The 25,853-nt window shown below is 44.4% G+C and overlaps 1 protein-coding gene across 2 annotated transcripts in view; it reads left to right on the forward strand.

Annotated features, from left to right (window-relative positions):
* The first annotated feature begins 13,370 nt into the window (after positions 1–13,370).
* The window catches only part of LPCAT3 (lysophosphatidylcholine acyltransferase 3), a 36,769-nt gene continuing 24,286 nt past the window's right edge, over positions 13,371–25,853 (forward strand). Inside the window, exon 1 of one of the 2 annotated variants that reach the window (XM_082420272.1) lies at positions 13,371–13,623. In XM_082420272.1, coding sequence (XP_082276398.1) covers positions 13,473–13,623 — 151 coding nt within the window. In that variant the 5' untranslated portion in view covers positions 13,371–13,472. The remainder of the gene's footprint in view (positions 13,624–25,853) is intronic. The other variant, XM_082420271.1, reaches the window with a different exon arrangement.

The raw sequence follows: 25,853 nt of genomic DNA on the forward strand, positions 1-25,853 counted from the left end.
CCTTTTACCAGGGTAACTGTGTCTAGGGGAAAAGGAAATCATCAGACTTCGGGTGATACTGGACACTGGCTCTGAACTGACAGTAATTCCAGGAGACCTAAAACATCCCTGTGGTCCACCAGGCAGAGTAGACTTATGAAGGTCAGGTAACCAATGGAGTTTTAGCACAGATCTTTCTCACTGTGGGCTCTGTGTGTCCCCAAATCCATTCTGGTTATTTCCCCAGTTCCAAAAGCATACTTGGATTAAATATATTAAGGGAATTCCCTGGCAGTCCAGTGGTTAGGACTCCATGCTCTCACTGCCGAGGGTCCAGGTTCAATCCCTGGTCAGGGTACTGAGATCCTGCAAGCTGTGCAGCGTGGCAAAATAATAATAATAAATAAATAAATATAAATATACTAAGCAGCTGGCAGAATATCCACACTGGCTCACCTGTGGAGTGAGGGCTATTATGGTGGGAAAGGCCAAGTGGGAGTCACCAGAATGGCCTCTACCTAGGAAAATGGTACACCAAAAGCAATACCACATTCCTGCAAAGACTGCAGAAATTAGCATTGTCATCAAGGCCCTGAAAGGGGTGATGATTTCCACCACGTCCCCATTCAACTCACTTATTTGACCTGTGCAGAAGACAGATGGATTATCCTAAGTATAACCAGGTGAGTGACCCCAGCTGAAGCTGCTGTACCAGATGTGCTCTCATAGCTTGAGCAAATGAACATCCCCTGGTACCTGCCATGGGGCTATTGATCTGGCACATGCTTTTTTATCAATACAAAACAGAAGCAGTTTGCTTGCAGCTGGCAAGGCCAGCAATACACCTTCACTGCCTACCTCAGAGGCATATCAACTCTCCAGCCTATGTCATAATTTAGTTCTGGATCTGGATTGCCTTGATTGATTGATCTTGATTCCCTTCCACAAGATACCACACTCATCCATTACATTGATGTCATTATTCTGATTGACCTAGTGAGCAAAAATTAACAAATACTCTAGACTTACTGATAAAACATTTGCATGCAGAGGGTGGGGAAAAAATCCAACAGAATTCAGGAGACTTTACTTCAGTGAAATTCTAGGAGTCCAATGATGTGGGGCCTCTTGAGATATCCATTCTAAGGTAAAGGATAAGTTGTTGCATCTGGCTCCTCCTACAATCAAAAAAGAGGCACAATGCCTATTGAGCCTCTTTGGATTTGGGAGGCAACATAATCCTCATTTGGGTTTGTTACAAGTAACCAAAATCCACTAGTTTTGAGTGGAGATTAAACATGGGGATACCCTATAACAGGTCCAGACTGCTAGGCAAGCCGCTCAGCTACTGGGTGCCTGTGGTCCAGCAGATCCAATGATGTTGGAAGTGGCAGCGGCCGATAGGGATGCTGTTTGTGAAACCGAGTCCTATGATTCATTTATAATTAAAACTAATGCCTGGGTTTCTCTTCTTGTCTTTCTCATTCCTCTTTTGTTCCCTTCTGTCTTAGCCCATACCTATTTGACCACATGTTTGCTAATCAATAAGGAGAATGAAGATCAGGTGACTTGAGCTACACTTTCCGATAAGCATCACTGTTTATGTGCTGTTTAAGTTATCTTCCAGGGCAAGATGGCCTTTTCCAGGGTCCTCTCCCCACCCAGGTCAACAGACCAAAGAGCGTGGACTGCAGATGACTAAGATGATTAACCCCAGCTCCTCTGTTCTTCCCCTTTAAAAACCCCTAATTTAGAGACCAAGTTGGAGTGGATCCGAGACTTGCTTGGCGCCCTGCAATAAAATCCTTACTCTGCTGCAGACACCCACTGTTGGGAATTCCCTGGCGGTCCAGTGGTTAGGACTCAGAGGTCTCACGCCGAGTTCCCTGATCTGGGAACTAAGATCCCGCATGCCACATGGCACAGCCAAAAAAATTCAATTCAATTCAATTCCATTTTAAAAATACCCACTCTCAGAGTTTGGCTTTTTGTGCTGTGGGCACATGAGCCCTTTGTTCGGTTTCATTTGGAGCCTTCAGCAGGCCCCTATAGGTGAATCGCAGGGCAGGCTCTTAGGATTTTGAAGCAAAGCCCTGCCATCCTCTGCAGATAACTACTCTGCTTTTGAGAAACAGCTCTTGGCCTGCTACTGGGCCTTAGTAGAGACTGAACGCTTAACCGTGGGCCACCCAATTACCATGCAACCTGAGCTGCCCATCATGAACTAGATGTCACATGACCCACCCATAAAGCTGGGTGTGCACAGCAGCATTCCATCACCAAATAGAAGTGATCCAAGCAGGCTCTGAATGCACAAAAAAAGTTACATGAAGAAGTGGCTCAAATGTCCATGGTCCACACTCCTGCTACACTGCCTCCTCTCTCCAAGCCTGTACCTATGGCCTCATGGTGAGTCCCTACAATCAGTTGACAGAGGAAGAGAAAGCGAAGGACTCCTTTACAGATGGTGTCGCAGGATACACAGGTAGCATTTGAATGTGGACAGATGTCCCTTTCTGGGACATCTCTGAATAAGAGCGGTGAAGGGAAACCCCAGTGGGCAAAACATAGATTAGTGCAACTGGCTGTTTATTTTGCTTGGAGGAGAAATGGTCAGATGTGCAATTACATATCAATTCATGGGCTGTAGCCAGTGGTTTAGTTGGATAGTCAAACACTTGGGAGGAACACAATTGGAAAATAGATGACAAGGAAATTTGGGGAAAAGGTATATAGTAGGCCTCTCTGAATGGGCAAAAAGCATGAATATATTTTTGTCCCATGTGAATGTTCACCAAAGGGTGACCCCAGCAGAGGAGGATTTTAAGAATCACATGGAAAAGATGACCCATTCTGTGGATACCAGTCAGCCTCTTCCCAGCCACCTATCACTGCTTAATGAGCTTTGAACAAAGTGGTCATGGTGGCTGGGATGGAGATTATGCATGGCCTCAGCAACATGAACTTCCATTCACCAAGGCCAACTTGGCTATGGTCACTGCTCAATGCCCAATCTGCCAACAGTGGAAACAAACACTAAGTCTCCAATATGGCAACATTCCCCAGGGGTGATCAACATGGTGGCAAGTTGATTACACTGAATTACTTCTGAAACCACACAACTCAGATTGGGACTTGAACCCACAGGCCAGGACTCGAACCCAGCCAAAACCCAAAGTGGGACGTGAACCCACTGTCTTTTAATTGAGATCACACCACACATGTCGTCTCAGGACTTGATGAAACTCATATTCTTTATGTCTCATCAGAGAAAGAATTCAGTGAGAAACAAAGTGATAGGTAAGAAGTGGATTTATTTAAAGAGATACATATTCCATAGACAGAGTGTAGGCTATCTCAGAAGGTGAGAGGCCCTAAAATATGGGGTATTTTGTATTTATGGGTTAGGTAATTTCAAAGGCTAATGAGTGGGAGGATTATTCCAACTATTTTGGAGAAGGGGTGGAGATTTCCAGGAATTGGGCCACTGCCCACTTTTCCGGCCTTTTATCGTTAGCCTCAGAACAGTCATGGTGCTGGTGGGTGTGTCATTTAGCATATGCTAATGCATTACAATGAGCGTATAATGAGGCTCAAGGTCTACTGGAAGTCGAATCTTCTGCCATCTTAGACCTAGTTGGTTCTAACCAGTTTTTGTCCTGTCCTCAATGGCTATGTCATTCTTTTAACGGTTATGCTCTGCCCCCTTCCTTCCCGTTTCACTTCCATCATGGAAGGCCAGCATTTTGTTCTTACTGCAATTAGACACTTCGGATATGGATTCGCCTTCCAACTTGCAATGCTTCTGCCAAACCTATAATCTGTGGACTTACAGAAAGCCTTATCCACCATCATGGGTGGATAACATTGCTTCTTATCAAAGAACTCACTTCACAGCAAAAGAAGGGCAGCAACAGGTCCATGTTCATGGAATTCACTGGTTTTATCATGTTCCTCACCATCCTGAAGAAGCTGGCTTGATAGCTTTTGTAGACTTTTGAAGACTTAGTTACAGTGCCAGGTAGGTGGTGATGGGGCTCAGGACAGGTCACCCCAAGATGTGTCAGGCTGACATGCAGATTATTTTGAGCTGAAAACAGCAAGACCTAAAAGACTCAGGAAGAACCTTTGAACAACTCCCCACTGTTATTGCCCAAAAGAATTTAAAATAGGAGGGCTGTCCCAGGAAGGAGTTATAGATAACTATAGTAAAGTATAAATTAGGTGTGGTAGACAGGGAGAAACCTAGCAAGGCCCATTTGATCAAAGTCCTCTCTGTGTGCCATTGTCTTTGGATCTGTTTGCCAAATATTAACTCTTTTTATCGTCCTGTGAATTACCTTACTTCCCTTTGAAGGGTCAGACTCCTTGTCCTTAGTCTAGAATAATACATATTCTTCATCTTGCCTTGCTGTCTTCGGAATTCTTCATGCTTATGTGGATTCCCCATGCGCATGTAATAAATTTGATTTTCTCCTGTTAATCTGCCTTATGTCATTTTAATTGACAGCCAAAAAGAACTAAGAGGGGAAAGAGGAAGAAATTCCCCTCCCCCACAGTGGTTTTGGGGAAGAAGAAATTGTCCTCTATCCTTCTAGGTTCTTCTGGCTGGTCTAAGAATCAAATTGATGTGAGACAGAGTTACAGGAGAAAATCAAACAAAAGTTTAATAGCATGTTTACATGGGAGAGACCCAGGAAAACTGAGCAACAAAATGGCCAAAACCCTCACCTTAAATAGCATCTTCAGCTAAAGACAAAAGAAAATGGTGGGGACAATGGATGGGACTTCAAAGGGGAGGAAAGAAATTCATATGGAGGTGAAAAAGCAAATGTTTGGTAAACAAATGTTTTCTGGGCTGTGCAGTTACTGGACACAGAGTCGACTCTGATCTCAGGCCCTGCAGAGAGTTTCCCCCATCACACTCAGCCCATATTCTTTGCAAATATCTCTGCTGATAGGTCTATTCTAGGAACAAACCCTCTATCTGAATTGTTTTAGGCAGTTAGGGAGAAGGTCAAATGTTCTTCCTGAGTCTTTTAGGCCTTGATTATTTTCAGCTCAAAATAATCCACATGCCAAAGAGACATTTGGAGATGACAAATTTTGCTCCCCTACAGTGGTCATAGCTGGCAAGGCTGGGGCAAGTTCCTCCAGAAAGCTGGATATGCTCTGAATCAGCATCTAAAATATTTCGCCCACAGCCAAGATTCATGGGTCCAGGAATCAAGGGGTGGAAATGGGAGTGGCAGTGATCGCTACTAATCCTAGGAACCCACTAGCAATATTTTTCCTTCCTGTCCCTGTGTCCTTATGCTCTGCTGGCCTGGAGGTCTTGGTTCAGAGGAAGGAATGCTTCCACTAGGAGACACAACAATGATTCCATTGAACTGGAAGTTAAGACTGCTGCCCGGCCACTTTGCCTGTTGATTTAGAGGCATGAGGAACTCAAAGAAGGGAGTTATCATGCTGGCTGGGCTGACTGACCCTGACTTCCAAGGGGAAACTGGACTGATTCTCCACAATGGGTATAAGGGAGAGTAAGTCTGCCATACAAGAGATCCCTTAGGGCTTCTCTTCCCATTACCATGCCCTGTGATGAAGGTCAATGGAAAACTGACAATCCAATCCAGGCAGGACTATTAATGACCCAGACCTCTCGGGAATGAAGGTGCGAGTCACTCCACCAAGTAAAGAACCACAACCAACTGAGGTGCTTGCTGAAGGCAAAGGAAATATAGAATGGGTAGTAAAAGAAGGTAGTTATAAATACCAGCTATGGCCATGTGACCAGTTACATAAAGACTGTAATTATCAAAAGTATTCCTCCTTGGAACTAGTGATGTAAGCCTCATGTCTACTCGAAGACGGCGGTCTTTTCCCCTCCCCCTCTCCTTTGACTATAAAACTGTAGGGGCTTCCCTGGTGGCGCAGTGGTTGAGAATCTGCCTGCCAATGCAGGGGACACGGGTTCGTGCCCTGGTCTGGGAAGATCCCACATGCCGCGGAGCAACTAGTCCCGTGAGCCACAATTACTGAGCCTGCACGTCTGGAACCTGTGCTCCGCAACAAGAGAGGCCGCGATAGTGAGAGGCCTGCGCACCGCGATGAAGAGTGGCCCCCGCTTGCCACAACTCGCACAGAAACGAGGACCCAACACAGACAAAAATTAATTAATTCATTAATTAATTAATAAAAGAAATATTAAAAAAAAAGCAAAATTGTACCCCACTTAATCCACAGGGCAGAGCTCCCTCGCCTGCCCGCTTGCATCACTTACAAGCATCCTATATTAATAAATCTACTCTTGCCTGTCAAAAAAAAAAAAGTATTCCTCCTTACTTTGTTATGAATTTACATGTATACATAATATGTTTTTTTCCCTCCTATTCCCTTATCATGTACCATAATATATATTGACTTTCTTTCATAGAATTGTGGGGTTTTTTAACTTAGGCTCAGTGATTTCCCCTCATTAGAATGAATCCCCTGCTCCTCACTAGCCTCATGACATCCATACATCATGTTATTTATACCTCCCCTTGCATTCTTTCTTTCTTTCTTTCTTTCTTTGGCTGCGTTGGGTCTTAGTTGCAGCATGCGGGAATTTTTGTTGCTGCGTGCAAGCTCAGTAGTTGTGGCTGCACGCGGGCTCAGTAGTTGTGGCACACGGGCTCTAGAGAGTGCGGGCTTAGTTGCACTGCAGCATGTGGGATCTTAGTTCCCCGACCAGGGATCGAACCCACATCCTCTGCATTGGAAGGCGGATTCTTAACCATTGGACCACCAGGGAAGTCCCGAATTTAAGTGTTTTTAATTTTACATCATAGTATTGAAGTTATGAGAGATCAAGGAGAAGAGTAAACATCACTCAAGGACTTTATCTCATCTTCTGGGGAAGGGGTTGGTGCATTTTCAGTTGCACACAGGATGGTTGTATCATGTTAGGTGGAATGATGACCTTGTTGTCTTTATTTGGAGAATAAGTATGGCTTAAGGACACACATATGAGTGCCATATTGACAGGGGGTAGACTCGTGATGATTAATTTTATGTGTCAATTGACTGGGCCATGAGGTGCCCAGATATTTGGTTAAACATTATTCTGGGTGTGTCTGTAAGAGTGTTCCTGGATGAGATAAACATTTGAATAGGCAGACTGAGTAAAGCAGATCATCCTCCCCAACGTGAGTGGGCCTAATCCAGTCCTTTGAAGGCCTGATAGAATAAAAGCCTGAGTGAAGGAGAATTTGCTCTCTCTGCCTGCCTTTGAGCTAGAATATTGGTCTCCTCCTGCCTTCAGACTCAGACTCGGCCTGAAAATAACACCTTCAGCTCTCCTGGTTGTCAGGCTTTCAGAATTGTACTGGAACTGGACCATTGTCTCTCCTGTATCTCCAATTTGCTGACTGTGAATCTTGGGACTTCTCAGCCTCCATATTCGCATGGGCCAATTCCTTATTTTATATATATATACCTATATATATGTACTTGACCCTTGAACAACATGGGGGTTAGGGATGCCAACCCCTTACACAGTTGAAAATCTGCATATAACTATACAGTCGACCCTCCGTATCAGTGATTCTGCATCTGCTGATTCAACCAACTGTGGATCGGGTGGCACTACAGTATGCATATAGTAAAACAAAATCTGCGTATAAGCGGACCCACACAGTTCAAGCCTCTGTTGTTCAAGGGTCAACTATATACATTTATCCTACTGGCTCTGTTTCTCTGCAGAACCCAGACTAATACAGAAGCTTAAGCATGTTCTTTAAAGACATGAAACTATTCAAAATATAGATTATCTAAGAGTTTTTTTTTTTCTTGGCCATGTCACGTGGCTTGTGAGATGTGGGATCTTAGTTCCCCAACCAGGGATTGAATCCAGGCCCTCAGCAGTGAGAGCACAGAGTCCTAACCACTGGACCGCCTGGGTATTCCCTAAAAGTACTTTTTTAAGCAGACCATTAGAAAAATACTTTTAAGGACTTCCCTGGCGGGCCAGTGGTTAAGACTCTGTGCTTCCACTGCACAGGGCACAGGGTCGGGGAACTAAGATCCCACATGCCGGACTTCCCTGGTGGCACAATGGTTGAGAATCCGCCTGCCAATGCAGGGGACACGGGTTCGAGCCCTGGTCTGGGAAGATCCCACATGCCGCGGAGCAACTAATCCCGTGCACCACAACTACTGAGCCTGCGCTCTAGAGCCCACGAGCCACAACTACTGAAGCCTGCGCGCCTAGAGCCCGTGCTCCCAACAAGAGAAGCCACCGCAATGAGAAGCCCGCGCACTGCAACGAAGAGTAGCCCCCGCTGGCCACAACTAGAGAAAGTCCGGTAGCAACAAAGACCCAACACAGCCAAAAATAAATAAATAAAATTAAAAAAAAAAAAAAGATCCCACATGCCACATGATGTGGCCAAAATAAATACATAAACAAATAAATAATTTAAAAAAGAAAAGAAAAATACTTTAAAACAAAGAGGAAAACTTCTCATAAAGATGGCAAGTTAACTTGCCTCTTGTGCCTAAAATCCCACTAAAATATAGTAAAGGGTGGGACGGAGAAGGTATAAATCTATAGGAACAAAGTGAATGCAAGAAGAGCAGATGAAACATTTAAACACAGTTTTGAAAAATGGAAAGAAGGTGGGGTGTAGTGAAGATACAGCCCAGGGGAAGTAGCTGACGAGGAGTCAAATCAGGAGGAATGGCCTGAAAGCCTAGACTCCAAAATGGTGGACCCTCAAGCCCCCTCCCTACCTAGCACAGCCAGGGAATTACCCAACCCCACCACCACCAGGCAGAGAATTGATGCTATATTCTCTGTGAAAATGGATAGGAAAGCCTCTGGACCCAAAGACATCAAGCATTGCATGGAACAAGAGAGAGATGTACACCCATGAAACAGACGTACATCTTCCAGGCAGGAGACTGGCAGACTCCTCTCTGAAGAGACTGAATAATCCTAAAGAATAAAGCCTCCAGGGACTTCACTGGTGGTGCAGCGGTTAAGAATCTGCCTGCCAATGCAGGGGACACGGATTCGATCCCTGGTCCAGGAAGGTCCCACATGCCTCGGAGCAACTAAGCCCATGTGCCACAACTACTGAGCCTGCACCCTAGAGCCCGCAAGCCACAACTGCTGAAGCCCGCACACTCCAGGGCCTGGGTGCCGCAACTACTGAGCCCGCCCACTGCAACGAAGAGTGCAGCAATGAAGCCCAACGCAGCCCTAAAATAGAATTTTAAAAAATTTTAATAAATAAAAAATAAATAAACCCTCCACATACAGACATTTGGAAGTTTCTAGGTCAAAAGAGGAGCTCCCAGCCCAATCCCCTTCAGGGAAATTCACCAGTCAACAAGCCCTACTCAGGGCCCATGTATCCAATCAACTTTGTAATGCCTTGTTTGTATTTGAAAGGACAGTGGGCATCTTAAAAGAGATAAAAGAAACAAAAGGAAAGCAGAAATCCTGAGGGAAAAGGAAAAATGCAGGGAATGAAAGAAGAAGAAATATAAATAAACAAGTAAAAAATCCCCAGAATCCCTAATTAATCTTCTCAGAAGGCTAGTATAGCAAAGTTCATCCATAAAACAGGAACGCTGTGGGAAAAAAAAGACACTATCTCAGCATAAAGAGTTCTTGAAAATTAAGAATATGAGATGGAGGGAATTAATTCCCTGGAGGTCCGTGGTTAGGACTCTGCACTTCCACTGCAGGGGGTGCGGATTCGATCCCTAGTGGGGGAACTAAGATTCTGCAAGCTGGGCAGCGCAGGTTAAAAAAAAAAAAAAAAAAAAAAGGTTATTAAAAATGAGATGGAGAAGGGAGAGTACATGTAACTATTAAGGAATAGTTGGTGGCCTTTGTGTGAATAGTTTCGTAAGTAGTGAAAATGAGTACCAAGTTCTAATAGGCATAAAGACTGGTGGGTAAGTGTAATAGTAAGGGTAAGTTAAAGCAGTAACCTTAAATCTTGGGGTTTAATACCACAAATGTTTATTTTTTGCTTAAGCTAAGTGTTGAGCAAGATGCCAGTTGGGCGGCTTCCTCCATCTCATACTATACCAGACAGGACGCATGGCCTCTGTATGTGTTACTATCTAGGGAAGAGAGAAATTTGGGAGTCACACTGGCTGTGCACCTCCTGGGCCAGGAAATGACACTTCATTTCTGCTTATATTCCATTGGCCATAACTAGTCACGTGGTCTCAAGCTTACTGCAAGGGGGTTGAGAAGTTGTAAACCGATACCTGGATATTGAGTGAACTCCGACCAGACTGTTTCTCCACAAGTACGGTAGGGAGGGAAAAGAGGGCAGTAACCTCAGAGAAAGGGAAGACGTTTTAAGGTGGGAAGCCCTGCAGATAGTAATAGATAGTAGAGGTCAATGAGCCAGAGGAAAGGGAGTAGAAGGAAATACTGAACTTGCTAAAGAAGGAAGGGCAGGGCAGGGAAAAGCAGTAATGAGAGAGGAGGGATTTCACTAACACCTTATGCTTATTTCTATACAGACACATCCACTTTGGTTTATAATTATCTTTTCATGTGTCTCTTCCCCCATACACAGAGCTTCCTGTGGGCAGGGACTGTCTCTTATCGATCTTTGCATCGAGGGACCAGCACAGAACCTGACTTACTAAGCCCTCCATGAATGTGCTTCATTATAAAGTAAGAGGCCATATAATCTTAATCTTCTCCCATTCACCAGCTCAGCAACTAGTGTAACTGGAGAAACAGGTGCTGTGTTGGAACAGTAGGAAGAATGAAGGGAATGTAGCTGATCAAACACCTGAGGGGAAAGGCAAACAGGAACCTGTTGTGTCAACGGAGACACAGCCTCTTGCCACACAGACTCTTGTCCTGGAAAACCAGAGGTGTAAGAAGGGGCAGACATATTACCTAATTGCATAAAACGAAAAGAAACCGACTTCCTCTATTTTTAAATAGGGTCCAACTAACTAGATGCTTTAATAAATATATTTACTTATTCAGCAAATCAAAGATTTTAAGAGTCTTAAATAACATTTAGCCAAACACTTCAATTAGGCAAAATCTAGTAAAATTGAAGGTGTGCAAACCTTACAACTCATGATTCCCCTCCTGGTTATAAACCCTAGGGGGCTGTTTTCTACACTGAGCAAGTAGTGATATCAAGTTAGTGGATCCTGATGAGCAATTTTTTTAATGAATTAAAATAGAATAGAAAATATAAGAGAACACATCACATACACACGCTGCACGCATGCGTGTACATATTAGTTGCATAGTGTATGAGCATGTGTGTATACTGGATAGCAATGTGTTTCCTACAATAGACCCCAGTTAATTAAAAAAAAAAAAAAAAACCGTTTGGAGTTACAGCCCTAGAGAAATTTTCACTGTTGCTTAAAGGAGAATGTCCACAGCAGCCATGTTTGTAATAGAAGAAATACATGAATAGGAAGTGATCCAAGTATTCCTCAACATAATCATGAAAAATAATTGTGGTATAATCATACAGTGCAATGTTACTTCACAGTTAAAACGACTATATTACAGCTACATGTAGAAACATGAATGTCTCAATAAAGATGTTAAGCATAAAAACAAGTTGCAAAATGATACATTCACTGTAACCATAAATATAAAGTTTAAAAGCATGCAAAACTATTTTATAATTGTTTCTGGATATATATACAGAGTGTAAAGTATAAAAATAGGCATGGGGTTGATAAGTACCAAAGTCAGAAAGGAGGTGACCTCTGAGAAGGGAATGAAGGAAATGCCCTGTGGAAGGGATACACCAGGCTCTTCAGCTGTACATGTGATGTTTGTTTCTTTTCTTTTCTTTTTTTTTTATTTATTTTTGGCTGTGTTGGGTCTTCGTTTCCGTGCGAGGGCTTTCTCTAGTTGCAGCAAGCGGGGGCCACTCTTCATTGCGGTGCACGGGCCTCTCACCCTCACGGCCTCTCCTGCTGCGGAGCACAGGCTCCAGACGCGCAGGCTCAGTAATTGTGGCTCACGGGCCTAAGTTGCTCCGTGGCATGTGGGATCCTCCCAGACCAGGGCTCGAACCCGTGTCCCCCCGCATTGCCAGGCAGACTCCCAACCACTGAGCCACCAGGGAAGCCCTGCTGTTTGTTTCTTAATCTGGGGGATGTTATATTATTCTTGACTTCTCTGATTTTTTTTTTAAATTTTGTCCCCCCAAAAAGAGGAGGGAGGTGAAATTTAAGGTTTCAATTCTGTCTCTGCCACTTACCAGGGAAGGAACTTAGCGAGTTCCTTAATTTCTCCAAGCCTCTGTGTCTGTAAGAGGACATCGTAATAATAAATATCCTGTTTCATAATCAATTAAGTGAAATAATATGGATATCAGAGCTGCATAAAGCGCGAAGTGCTATAGAAGTATTAGCTGTAATTGTACAAGAATGCTCCACGAATTCCAGTGGTTCCTGGAAACTCTTAGTGTTCCTTTGTTAAGTATTGTCACGGAACCTTGTTCCTTTCTCTTGCAGTTACACTCTTTATATGACCGTGCGCCATCCCCACTCCACAGCTTTGGGCTCAGAGCCCAGCACAGGCCCTGGCACATTTTCGTTAGTCTAATCTGAACAGTGGAAGTAAGAATGGGAAGCAAGGTAGGAAGAAAGGACTTTATTTTGTCTTCAGTCTCTATCCTCTTTGCACTTTGATCTTGAACCTGTATTACCTGAATAGTGACAAACTAGTTTGATTTTTAATGAAAATCATAAGGATTAAATCAGCATATCTTAACTTCATCGTCTCTTGGGGGAAGGTAAAGTTTTAATACAGGAAGTTACATGAAATCAAAGGAGCAGGCAAAGAGCGCTGGGGGCGCCGGGCGCCGGGCTCTCCCCACCCTCGGGGAGGGAAGGCGGCATGTCTAACGGTTCAAAAACGGCCGAGGCGGCGTTAGGGGGCGCTCGCGAGGCCGCGGCAGGAATTCCCGCCCTCCCGTTACATGCCCCAGTAACCCCGGCGCGCCGGCGACCGAGAGTAACCTCGCGGTCGGGTGACGGCCCCCCCCGCCCTGACTCTCGCCTGCTCCGTCTCAGCCAATGGGGAGGCAGCGCTCGAGCCGGCCGGACTCTCGCCCGCCCCGACTCCTCCCCCGAGCTGTTAGAACTGAGTTGTACCTTCGCCGCGCCGCCGGCTTCTGACTTTTCCAATCACGGGTCTAGTTCCCGATTCCAAGCCCCGCCCCCGGCCTGCCCCGCGTTCATTCTAGGCCCGAGTCACCTTTGCCTTACAAACGTTCGGCCCCGCCCCCTGCCTACCTTGCGGCGTGAGGCCCCGCCCCCTGCCCGGGCCGACCAATGACCGGCTGATCCCGGAGCCGCTGGGCGGTCCTGCAGCCAATGCGCACGCCGTGGGCGGGCTCCGGGCCGGAATTGGGGGTGAAGCTCCAGCGTTGTGCCCACATTCAGGGTGCGCGGAGCTGAGGGGTCCCCGGGGGGCGCCCGGAGCTAAGATGGCGTCCGCAGCCGAGGGGGACGTGGGAGCGGTGGCGGAGCTGGCGACGGTGCTGCGGTGGGGTTTCCAGAACCTGAGCCTTAACAAGTTGGCGACGTCCCTGGGCGCGTCAGAACAGGCGCTGCGGCTCATCATCTCCATCTTCCTAGGTAAGGACCCCTCGCGGAGTCCCCAAGGAACGGGGAAGTGACCGCCCCCTCTTCCCGGAGCCGCCGGGAGGGCTTTGTGGGGTGCAGATGTGAATCCTACAACACACCAACCAGCTGTGGAGAGGAAGACGAGTCTAGTCCCGAGTCGTGGGCGCTGTGCCCTCTGAACCTCTTCACCTTTCCGTTCGGCCCCTGCTGTACCCTTCTGGCCCCTCATTAGGCGCCGCCACCCTCTCATCCTGCCATGCTCTACCCTGTGTCCCGGCGACCCGTCCTTATTTGTGTCTCTCTGGAGTTCTACTCTCTTTCCATGTGTACTGCTGTTATTAATATCAACCGTCACACGCGTGCGCTTCTTATTGGCAGGTATAGGCCCCCTAACTTAGATATTTTAGTCCTATGGGCCCCCTCAGCCCCATACTCCATGCTTGCATATTCTGAGTGTCTCTTGTGCATTCCCAGCTTGTATTACACCTTCATCTTTTTGTCCCGCTTCTAATGTTTTCTTCTTATACCATATTGCTTTTTCTTTTCCTTAGCCATACACCTGTCATTTACCCTGGAATATCGTTTTAATACTGGGCTTGGGAAACAAGAGTGGCAACCTCTTAAAAACTACCCATGCTACCCCAAGCGTTTATTGCACACGTGGTTCAAAGGATGTTTTGTATCTGCATTTATGTCACAACAAACTGTATTATAACTGGTTTATAGGCTTTTTTACTGCATCCTTCCTCCGTGGTTTTTTAATACACGGAAGCAGCATGGCACAATGAGAGAAAAAAAAAAGTGTGTGGACTTGGAAGGCAAACAAGTCAGACCCAGCCCTGCTGCTGCTTACAAACTGTGGGACCCTGGGCAAACCACTTAACCTCTCTGAGCCTCAATTTTCTTATTTATGAAATGAGGACGATAATGCCTATCTGATAGGACTGCTGTAAAGTCTTGTAGGAATTCAAAGGTGAAGAGCTGATACATAAATATTTGAGTAGCTGGAAGGTTTTAGGAAGGTTATGGGACATTAGCTAGGAGAGTAGGGGTGGGGAAGAACTAAGCACACAAGACTGGGGGGCAAGAGCGGGTCTGAACCACAAGAAATTTGAGATAAGTTGGGCAGATGTGGAAAGCCTTAAATGCCGGGAAAGAAATTTGGAAGTTATCCAGTAGTCAGTAGAGACACTGACATATATCACCTAACCCGATCTAGATAATGGGAGAGGCATTAATTCATATTTAAACAACCTTGGGTAATGTCATTGTCACTTGCCTATTACACACCAAACCAAGATAATCTTCCTTTCTTCCAGATGAAGGTCACCTTTTCCCTCCCTTGTAGAACTGTAAAATTTTATAGGCGGAAGGAACGTTTGGTTGTGTGACTTGCTTCATGTCACGTCACCCAGATCTAACCCAAATTTATCAGTACCTCAATCTAAGGTTCTGTGCACCACACCAACTTTGAACTTCCTACTTCTTCATCCTTGTCTCTGGCCCAGTTATTTGTTGGGATTCTAATTGGCAATTAAGAGTGTTTACATTTCATTCCTTAGGAAGCTCACTGTTGATGTCTCAACTATAAATTGAGAATGTAACACAAGAAGCAACAAATTATAAGGGGCAACCTGTTAAATGGAGCTGGGGCTGGAATTAGGACTTGGAATCTGTCCTTTTAGTGCTGACATAATCAAATACAGCCTGTGCACTCCTGATGGACTACTATATACTATCATGGTGCATACAGCTGTCTAGAAAATTGTTTTCTCCGTATCCCACCCCTCTAACCTCATCCTCTCATTCCCACCAAGCATCGAAGTAATAAACACTTGGCATAATACATCTACCACACTCCTGAGCCCCCTTGTCCATTGTACCATTTCCCACATCCCCCCTTCCTATCCCACATGCCCTATTGCCTTCAGTACCTCACAGTATATCTCACGTTTAGATCAACTTGGGGTTCACGTTACCTCAGATCAGGCATAGGTCTTGCACGTGGATGTATAGGACTGTATTTTCTAGGTTTATGTTAAATACATACATAGAAACATAATTGATAAGCTTGTTGACAAGTGTGTGGAAGAAAGGGTGCATTCTGGTTGTAAATAAGTTTCTCTTACAAAGGTGTTACCACTTCTGTGTATTGTAACCTAGAAACCAGTAGCCTTTCAGCAATGGAGTTCCTGAACCAGCTCTCTTAGGGAGCTGGAATACTGGAGGAAATCCTTGCTTGAGGTACCAAGAAGGCCTGTAGTCCGAAATGATTTCTGACTCACTTTCTTCACTTTCTACTAACGAGATTAATTTGGGTTAAAAGCACCTAAATGCAGGTACTGTGAGGGAAGAGTTAGGTATTATATATTGATATCAGACATTCACATTTTAAAGGGATAGTCTCATTACTTGTTTTTTTTAATTGTACTCGACTCTTCTTTTTTTAAGGGAACTTTATTTTTTTAATTTTTATTTATTTATTTATTTTTGGCTGCGTTGGGTCTTCGTTGCTGTGCGCGGGCTTTCTCTAGTTGCGGCGAGCGGGGGCTACTCTTTGTTGCGGTGCGCGGGCTTCTTGCGGTGGCTTCTCTTGCTGCGGAGCACGGGCTCTAGGCGCTCAGGCTTCAGTAGTTGCAGCACACGGTTTCAGTTGTTGTGGCTCGCGGGCTCTGGAGCGCAGGCTGAGTAGTTGTGGTGCACGGGCTTAGTTGCTCCGCAGCATGCGGGATCTTCCCAGACCAGGGCTCGAACCCATGTCCCTTGCATTGGCAGGCGGATTCTTAACCACTGTGCCACCAGGGAAGTCCCAATACCTAAACTTTTTGAAACATCATTGTATCCTGTGATCTTTGGAATAAACAAAATGCTCTCAGATTCTTTATGGCTTAGTTTTCCCCGTTTGCTTACATCTCTTGTTATTCTCCAAATATTATTATCATTACTGAATCATATGATTACCCCCTCATTACTATTTTAATTAGATAGTCTCATTACTTTTTCCTTAACATCTTACTCTCCCTACTTGAGTTCTGTGTGCTGATCTTGAGGTGGGCCACCCAGCATTAGCCTTTAAACCTTTTTAACTGAGACCCATGATAAGAAATACATTTTACATCATGACCCATTTTACACATAGGTGACTACTTGCATTGGAAGCAAAAGTTTCAGGAAACATTACCCATCCTGAGTATAGGCAGTGTGTTTGGCTATTTTCTGTTTTATTTTTTAGTATTGTTGATGACCTGCTAAATTGATTTCATGACCCATTAATGGGTTACAACAAGCAGTTTGAAAACTCCTGAGGTAGAGGCTGTAATTTTTAATATTCCGTACTTCGAGGAAAGGGTAAGCTTACGAGCACTGCTGCACTGGAGTATTTTGAACAGGCAGAGGACTGTTGTGGGAGGCATGTCTGTGTTGCATATGACTTGCCAGGAGTTTTGGTGGAAGATAAACTCTGTGAGCTCTGGTGCTGGCAGGTGCTACTGGAAAACATCTCGGCCTCAAAAACTTGGGTCTCCTCGTTCCTTAGCATAATTAATAACGTGAATTGTCCCAAACAAATTCAGTAAAATGTACCTACTGTGGGTGAAGCCCTGTACTGGACCCTTTTGTGAGGGCAAGGGCGGTGGTGCAGAATGAGTAATAGGGCCGGGCACCCGAAGGTATGACATTCTGTCGGTTGGGGGCAGGGAATGGGCACAAGATAAGTACTGTCATAAGTACCACAATAACAGGCGGAAGTCTAAGTGCCATCACAGAGTTACAGAGCTTTGTGAGATTTAAACACTGGACCTTTAATGAACTTTGAAAGTCGTTGAATAAGGTTTCAGCAGACGGAGATGGTGAGACGGAGGAATAGGATGAGCCAGGGGCACCGAGGCAGGGACGTGTGGTTACACATTCAAGGAACAGGAATTGGTCCAGTTGGACCGAAGCAGAACCTAAGTAGAGAAGTGGTGGGAAATAAGACTGGAAACGTGGGTCGTGGAGCCTTGAAAGCCAAGGCAAGGAGTGTGCACTTAAGCAGGTGATAGGGAGCCACGCCAGATACTTGAAAGGGGAGCGATGTGGCTGGCACTGTACTGGGAGCTGATACAGCAGTAGAGGCTCTTTTGGAAGGTAGATCCCGTGGCCACTTTCATCTACACAGCTGCTCGAGCCAGAAGCCTAAGAACTGGCCTTGCCGCCTCCCTTTCTCTCTCTCTCCCCTCACCCCCATCACCAAGTCCTATCAACACCACCTCCAAATTGTGCGTCAGATACACCACTTTCCTCCATCACCACAGCCACTGACTGTCTGCCACCGGAACCGCCTGAGCGGCCCCCGATGGGTCTCTGATTTCTTCCTGCCCACCCAATCCCTTCTCTGAGAGCAGCCAGGGTGGTCCGACCCTGCGCCTCTCCTACTCAGACCCCTGCAGGGGCTCCCGTACAGCCCTGGGAATCTCCTGCTCCAGCCTTGACTCAAGCAAGTTCACAGCCTTGTAGCCACGTGGCCTTCCCCCAGTTCCTCAGAAAACGCATCAGGTCCTTTCCAACCTTGAGCCTTTGTACTTGCTGACCCCACTGCCGGCAACGCGCTGCACTCATTACCCACCTGACAGAGCCTTTTCGTCTTTCAGGCCTCAGTTCAAATTTTCACTTCCTCCAAGAGTTCTTTCCTGCCTCTCATTTTAAATTAAGTCCCCTGCTGTACTTTCTCCTACTGACTGAAATTTCTTTCTAAGTATATATGCCAATATGTAATTATATATTTGCAGATGAGGGCAGATATCATGTAAGTTTTGTTCGTCACTGTGTACCCAGAGTTTAATACAGTACCTAGCTTATGGAAAAGGCCCAATAAATACTTGTTGAATAAGCGAATGTGTGAATGAATGACTTGGCAACTGATTACATGGAGGATAAAGAAGTAGTTGGAAAAAAAAAACAAACTCAGTCCTTCTGCCAGCGTAGCTGGAAAAGTGACAGTGTCTTTCACAAATGAGAGGTCAAGAGGAGATGGTGCTCAGTGCCAGGGAATGATCTAGTTTTGGACTTGCTTTAGGTTCCAAGGGCACCTCCAGGTTGTCTTGTGAAGCCTAGTCTTCAGTTCAGGAAAAAAGTTGGACTAAAGATATAGTTTTAGGGACTTCCCTGTGGCGTAGTGGTTAAGAATCGCCTACCAATGAAGGGGACACGGGTTCGAGCCCTGGTCTGGGAAGATCCCACATGCCGTGGAGCAGCTAAGCCCGTGTGCCACAACTACTGAGCCTGCGCTCTAGAGCCCTCGAGCCACAACTACTGAGCCTGCGAGCCACAACTGCTGCAGCCCACACGCCTAGAGCCCGTGCTCCGCAACAAGAGAAGCCACCCCAATGAGAAGCCCACGCACCGCAATGAAGAGTAGCCCCCGCTCACCACAACTAGAGAAAGCCTGCGCAGCAACGAAGACCCAATGCAGCCATAATTAATTAATTAATTAATTAATTAATTTTAAAAAGATATAGTTTTAGGAGTCAACAGTGATATCATAATTGAGTCAGGGAGCGACTGAAGCTTACACAGAAGAGAATCTAGGGTGTGTTGACGTTGCTGCCCTTTGCTGATAATGACGGTGGCTGACATTTATAAAGATGATAATATGTGCTCAACAATACCCCACCTAAGCTTGCCAATTACCCCTAAGATATTTACAGTACTCTTACCATCTCCTTTGTGTAGATAGGGAACTGGGACCTCCAAAGGTTGAATAACTTTCCTAAGGTCACACCTGTTTCTACCCACCTCTAAAATCCCTGCTCTTCACCACCTTGGGATTGGGAGGAGCATGCAGGGGTGGGAAAGACAAAGACCCTCGGTATCCTTCACTCTTCTCATTCTACGTGATTGAACCAAGGTATAATCAGCATGTGAGATACCTCTCTGAGGCCAAAGCTGGCACCGGCCAAATGAAGCAGATGGCCACCCCGCCCAGCGTGAGCTTCCTCCCCAAGCTTGGCCACAGCTGTGGCTTGGCTGGTAGACTCATCAAAAATGGCACTTGGGGGTAAGGACTCATTCCTCGGAGGTTCCGACTTAGCACCACTACGGTTAGCAACCTTTAAAATCAAAGGAGGTCCTGCAGTTAAGCTCCCTTTGGACCAAAGTCAGGTCTGGCCCTTCAGAACTAAATCATCATTCAGGGCAAAAAGCTTTCTTCGGGTAGCAATATGAAGAAAACCAAAGCTAAGCAAGATGGAAATTGAACTGCATTAACTAAACAAATGGGACTTCGGACCATAATACAAAGCAGGTTCCAAAAATTCTATGATTGTGAAATAAGGGAGTCGTCCTAAATGACTTTCAAAGCCTCTTCTGATCCTAAAAGGCTAGGTACATTCTACATTTTAGACTTTATTCTAATTCATAGCTACAAACTTCATCATAACCTAAAGCTTCCTGTTGGGGATTTCTTTTAAATATATTTTTCAATTACTTTTTTTTTTTTTTTTGAAAATAAATGCTCCAACAAACCAGTTTGACACATTCATGACTTTCAAGCAATTAATTAGAATTTTACTCATTCTCTTTTTTTTTTTTTAACATCTTTATTGGAGTATAAGCGCTTTACAATGGTGTGTTAGTTTCTGCTTTATAACAAAGTGAACCAGTTATACATATACATATGTCCTCATATCTCTTTTCTCTTTCCAACTACTTTTTATCTACACTCCAATATCTTACATTGCACAAAACTTCATGTTTGAATGCCAGTATAACTTTAATGTCAAACAGAACCATTTCTTTGCAGAGGCATGTGTAAATGAGGGCCCATGACACACAGGGTAATTTAACAAAAGCAATTACATGCCCACTGACATTAAATCTGTCTGCGCAGCCATGGGAACTCACTGAAGGAGTTCCGTCCAGCAGCCTTTTAAAAATGGGATTTGGTCTTCAAAAAGGAAATGGCATTTCAGCTGGACCTTAAAAGGTGTGGAAGATTCTAGTCAGGTGGAAATAAAAAGGGGAGCTTTCCAGTGGCAAAGAATAACGAGCATGTATGTGGAGAGCAGGAAAAGTGAGAACATTCTGAGGCACAGCAAGGAATCCAGTTTGGCTAGAACAACAGAGGCTCCATAAAGGAGGAGCAGAGAAGAGCCTGATGGAGTGTTCAGGTGTGTGGGAGGTGCAGGTGGCTGAGTAAGCTGGCAGCATGTGCATCATCTTCAGAGACCTGCGGGCCTAGGTGCACGTCTCTAAAACTAATTAAGATTAAATATGTACTGGGACTTCCCTGGCGGTCCGGTGCTTAAGACTCCGTGCCTGTACTGCAGGGGGCACGGGTTTGATCCCTGGTCGGGGAACTAGGATCCCTCATGCTGCACGGCCCGGCCAAAAAAAAAAAAAAAAAAAGATTAAATATGTACTAGCTCTTTCACCATCGACCAATTACTAAACTTCAGCCATCCTTTTCCTCATGTTCCCAAAGGCCAATTTTACTAAAGAAATTGAGGTTAAGAGTTAAGCAGTGTATCTGATAAATAATTTTTTAGTTATGTTTAATTCATAACAAGCAGCAATATTTTGAAACAGAATACAAAATTTACCTGCATTTTAAAAGATAATATAGTCATCAAAGAGCTTTTTTATTTCTAGAGAACTGCCTAAGCAGATCCTTCGCATGTGTGCGTTCACTCTCATTCTGCTCTGGCAAAGCGTGAGAAGCATTGCTCCTTGGAAAGCTCTGAGGACTAAATGAGATGAACTGTATAAACTCCTGAGCAAGCCTGACCCAGGGTAGTTTTAAGTAACCGTTCTCTCCCTTCCCTCAGTAGATCTTCGTCTCCTTCCTTTTCGAGGAGACCAGCAGCATCAGCTTTCCTAGAAACTCGTTAGACACGCAGATTCTGAGGTCCACCCCCAACTGACTAAATGAGAAACCAAGGATGGGGCCCAGTGATCTGCGGTTTAACAAGCCCTCCAGGTTATACCGGTTCCCCTGATGTTTGAGGATCACGGGTTTAGTATGTGGCTTCAAGTATCTGTTTTGTAATACTTGATGTCCTGATAGTACCTTAAACTTTTTGAAATGTCATTGTATCCTGTGATCTTTGGAATAAACAAAATGCTCTCAGGTTCTTTATGGCTTAGTTTTCCCCGTTTGCTAACATCTCTTGTTATTCTCCAAATATTATTATCATTCTTGAATCATATGATTAATGTCATTATAATAATGACATTATTATATCATTATCATCTTTATTATCAGAACTATCATCATTACCCACACCGTCTGTTGTGACTTGGAGCTTTAACAAAAATTAGGTGCCCTCGTTGCAGCTGCCAGGGAAAGATGTTCTAAGTGAACTGTCCTCAAGCAGAGAGTTTTTAAGTTTGGGGTGTGTGTTGACATTTTCCCAGCAGTTGCTGAAGTCAAGGGTAAGGAGATTTAGGGCCCACTTGGAGTTCTCTTGATGAAGCAATCATAGCTTCCTAGAGACCTTAAAGCCTAAGATTTGTGTAGCCCAAAAGATGTTGTATGCATCTTTATTTACCTCTATTTTCAAAACAAGAAGGGGAAGCGGGGGGCGAGTAAGACACTAAAAATAAGGATAAGTAATTTCTGGATAAGAATTTCCTTTTGGTTTAAAATGGACTGCTTTTTAAATCTAAGTTCCTCCCTATTCAAGCAGTGGCTTTGAAGATAAGTGAGATTCGTGAAACTCTGGACACCCTGAATGAAGGATTCTGTCTGAGAACCATGTGTACTATAATTGTTAGTAATAGAGGCTTCTGATGGAAATGTCATTGCGTTCGAATTATAGGGACAGTTGGCCAGAAAGCGGGTAGAAGGTCAGGCCAGAAATGATCAGACTCAGGTTTTGTTCTTGATTCATATGAAGTCAAGTAGATGGTTTAAATGCCTGACGCTAACCATAGGCTAAGTTTAAATTAAAAATAAAAAGCTTTGTCAATTAAAGATACTTTTCAGTATCAAGTAGCTCTCATGCTGCTACGGCATTTTGATAAGAAAAGTATACATAGTCAGACGTAAATAAAGACACAGATGTAGAGAATGGACTTGAGGACATGGGGAGGGGGAAGGGTAAGCTGGGACGAAGTGAGAGAGTAACATTGACATATATACACTACCAAATATAAAATAGATAGCTAGTGGGAAGCAGCTGCATAGCACAGGGAGATCAGCTTGGTTCTTTGTGACCACCTAGAGGGGTGGGATAGGGAGGGTATATGGGGACATACACATGCATATAGCTGATTCACTTTGTTATACAGCAGAAACTAACACAACATTGTAAAGCAATTATACTCCAATAAAGATGTTTAAAAAAAAAAGTATACATAGTCATACCTGCTACATGAAATTATAAGTGGTGAGATAGTAATTTTGCAGGCAATTAAGAATTCACTATAAACAAAAAATAGAGGACTCGTGTGCATATGTTGTATGCAAATCTGAGGAGGATATGAGAGCCCAGGAGGCTAGGTTCTGGTCACTGTATATTTGTATGTGCTCTAATGAGAAGTGGCTTCCATGTAGACGTGCTAAATGGCTTATAGCTCTTGAGGTTTCCAGTTTCTGCTGTGATAGCAATTCTAAACTCAGATGGACACCACTCTGGATTACTGTCCATAAATATAAAACCTCTGTTTGCAAGCCAGCAAGCAGAGGCCAACTGGAACGGTGCCCTTTAAGGCTCCTATAGCTTATAACTCAGACAAAAGTAGAACAGACTGATTACAGTTGGAGGACAGCATACAGGGCCCTGGTTTAAAATATTGACCCATAAGGGCTGCTAGAAATCCTCATTCTTTAGCTAAAGGATAATTTGATTCCACTCTTTAATACTTCTTTAGTTCTTCTGAAAGAGTAGGGAACAAAAGCAAAACATATGAACTCCTATATAGCATGCATTTGTATTATTTATACTGAGCCTAACAGAGTAATTAGGGGGACCTGGTCATCATCTCACCAGAAGCTCCAAATTTCTTCAAGTCTTAACCTCTTGTTTTATATTTTTAAGGTATGTGTGTTTTTATTACATTCTAAAATACATAATTTTTCAATATTTTTGAAAATTCTTCCCAAACCTTCAAGTAATGTTGAGGTGCTGATTTAGAAAGAAGATTATTTCCAGTATAGATGGTCAGGGATAAAGTGAACTTCATCAAAATTAAAAATTTTGTGCATTGGGACTTCCCTGGCGGTCCACTGGTTAAGACTCTGTGCTCCCAATGCAGGGGCATGGGTTCGATCCCTGGTTGGAGAACTAAGATCCCACATGCCTTGTGGTGTGGCCAAAACAAACAAACAAACAAAACTTTTGTGCATCAAAGGATACTATAAAGAAAGTGAAAAGAATGAGAAACAGAAAAAATTTTTAAAAAGGAGAATGAGAAAATATTTGTAAGTCATATATCTGATAAGGGTCCAGTATCCAGAATATATAAAGAATGCTTATAACTCAATAATAAAAAGACAAATAACACAATTAAAAAATGAACAAAGTATACGAATAGACATTTGTCTAAAGAAGACATACAAATGGCCGATGAGCACATGGAAAGATGCTCAACATCATTAGTCATTAGGGAAATGCAGATCAAGGTCATAATGACATACCACTTCACACCCACCAGGATGGCTATAATCAAAAAAAATAATAATAAACAAGTGTTGGTAAAGATGTGGAGAAACTGGAATCCTCATGCATTGCTGGTGGGAATGTCAAACAGCTCAGGCACTGTGGAAAGCAGTTTGGCAGTTTCTCGAAGTTAAACGGTTACAGTATGACCCAGAAGTTCCACTCCTAGTTCTGTACTCAAAAGAATTAAAAGCATATGTTCACACAAAAACTTGTACACACATGTTCATAGCATTATTATAATAGCCAAAAAGTGGAAATGACCCAACTGATGAATGGATAAACAAAATGTTATACTCGTAAAATGGGATATTCAGCCATAAAAAGGAATGAAGTACTGATACCTCCTACAGCATAGATGAACTTTGAAAACATGGTGCTAAGTGAAAGAAGCCATACACAAATGGCCACATAGTGTCCGATTCCACTTATGTGAGATGCCCAGAATAAGCAAATCCATAAAGACAGAAAGTATTGATCGGTGGTTAAGTATTGATAGATTGGTGGTTGCCAGGGGATGAGAGGAGGGTTGAATTAGGGGTGACTGCTGAAAGGTGTGGGGTTTCTTGTTAGGGTAATGGAAATATTCGGGCATTAGGTAGTGGGGATGGTTGCACAAAACTGTGAATATACTAAAATTCACCGAATTGCACACTTGAAGAATAAAGAATGACTATGTATGATCACAAAGGTAGAGAAAGAGAACCCAAAAAATAATTACAATCATTCAGATTCATAAGGACAATTAGAGGGTGTGATGCTGTTATCTTTTCTCCTGTTAGAATCTTAGAATCTTAGCTGGTTCAGAAAGAGTTTATTGTTTCACTTGCTGGAATACTTGCTGAGAAAAAGTATTGTTTTTTCAAGATAAGAAGCGAGAGGAGGGGCAGACAGGTCAGAGAGCAGAGAAGATGAGGCTGGGGGCTCTGCAGGCCTGGCCAGCCCTCCGCCCCCCCATCCCTGTACCTGTGCTCCCAGGTGAGAAGCATCTCTGCTAGTTGACTTGTGCACCCCTTCCCACTCCTGGACTAAAATAGGTGCCCTGGGTCTGAAATACTTAGCCTTAGCGGATAATCACAGGATCTTTCTACTCCCTTCCCACCCCCAGGGCCCCACTCCCTTCCCTTCCCGTCTGCCCGAATTCCCGTCCGGGAAGTTAGTTACTCTCCTTGAGGTACCCGTTTCAGCCACTGTATGTTAAAAAGTGAGCAAACCCGGAAGAGGAGTTCCATGCTACGTGGTGCTGCCTTACTCCACATACTGAGCTAGGGGCGACGATGCACCCCAGGGTCCAGACTCACAGCCTTACCGCCCCTTCTCTCCACAATTGGCTTCCCAGCCCTTGCATCCCAGCTGGCCCACCCTGCCTGCTACCAGCCACAGTCCTGCCCAAGCCTTCTCAGCCTCACCCCTCCCAGGCCTGAGCAGCTCCTGAGAGCCAGGATCCCGCTGCCGCCATCCCTCCTGCCCCCAGCCCGGCACCTCAAACGCCGACCAGAACTTCTTTGGGGAATATGCCTATTATTTGGAGGACCTTGGATGAAGCCCTGTGTCCACGGAATTTTGGGAGTGGCAGAATTTTCTGGTGTATGCCCAGTTTTGTTG

The sequence above is a fragment of the Balaenoptera physalus genome (genome assembly GCF_965194825.1).
Source record: "Balaenoptera physalus genome assembly, chromosome: 13".
NCBI classification, from domain to species: Eukaryota; Metazoa; Chordata; class Mammalia; order Artiodactyla; family Balaenopteridae; genus Balaenoptera; species Balaenoptera physalus.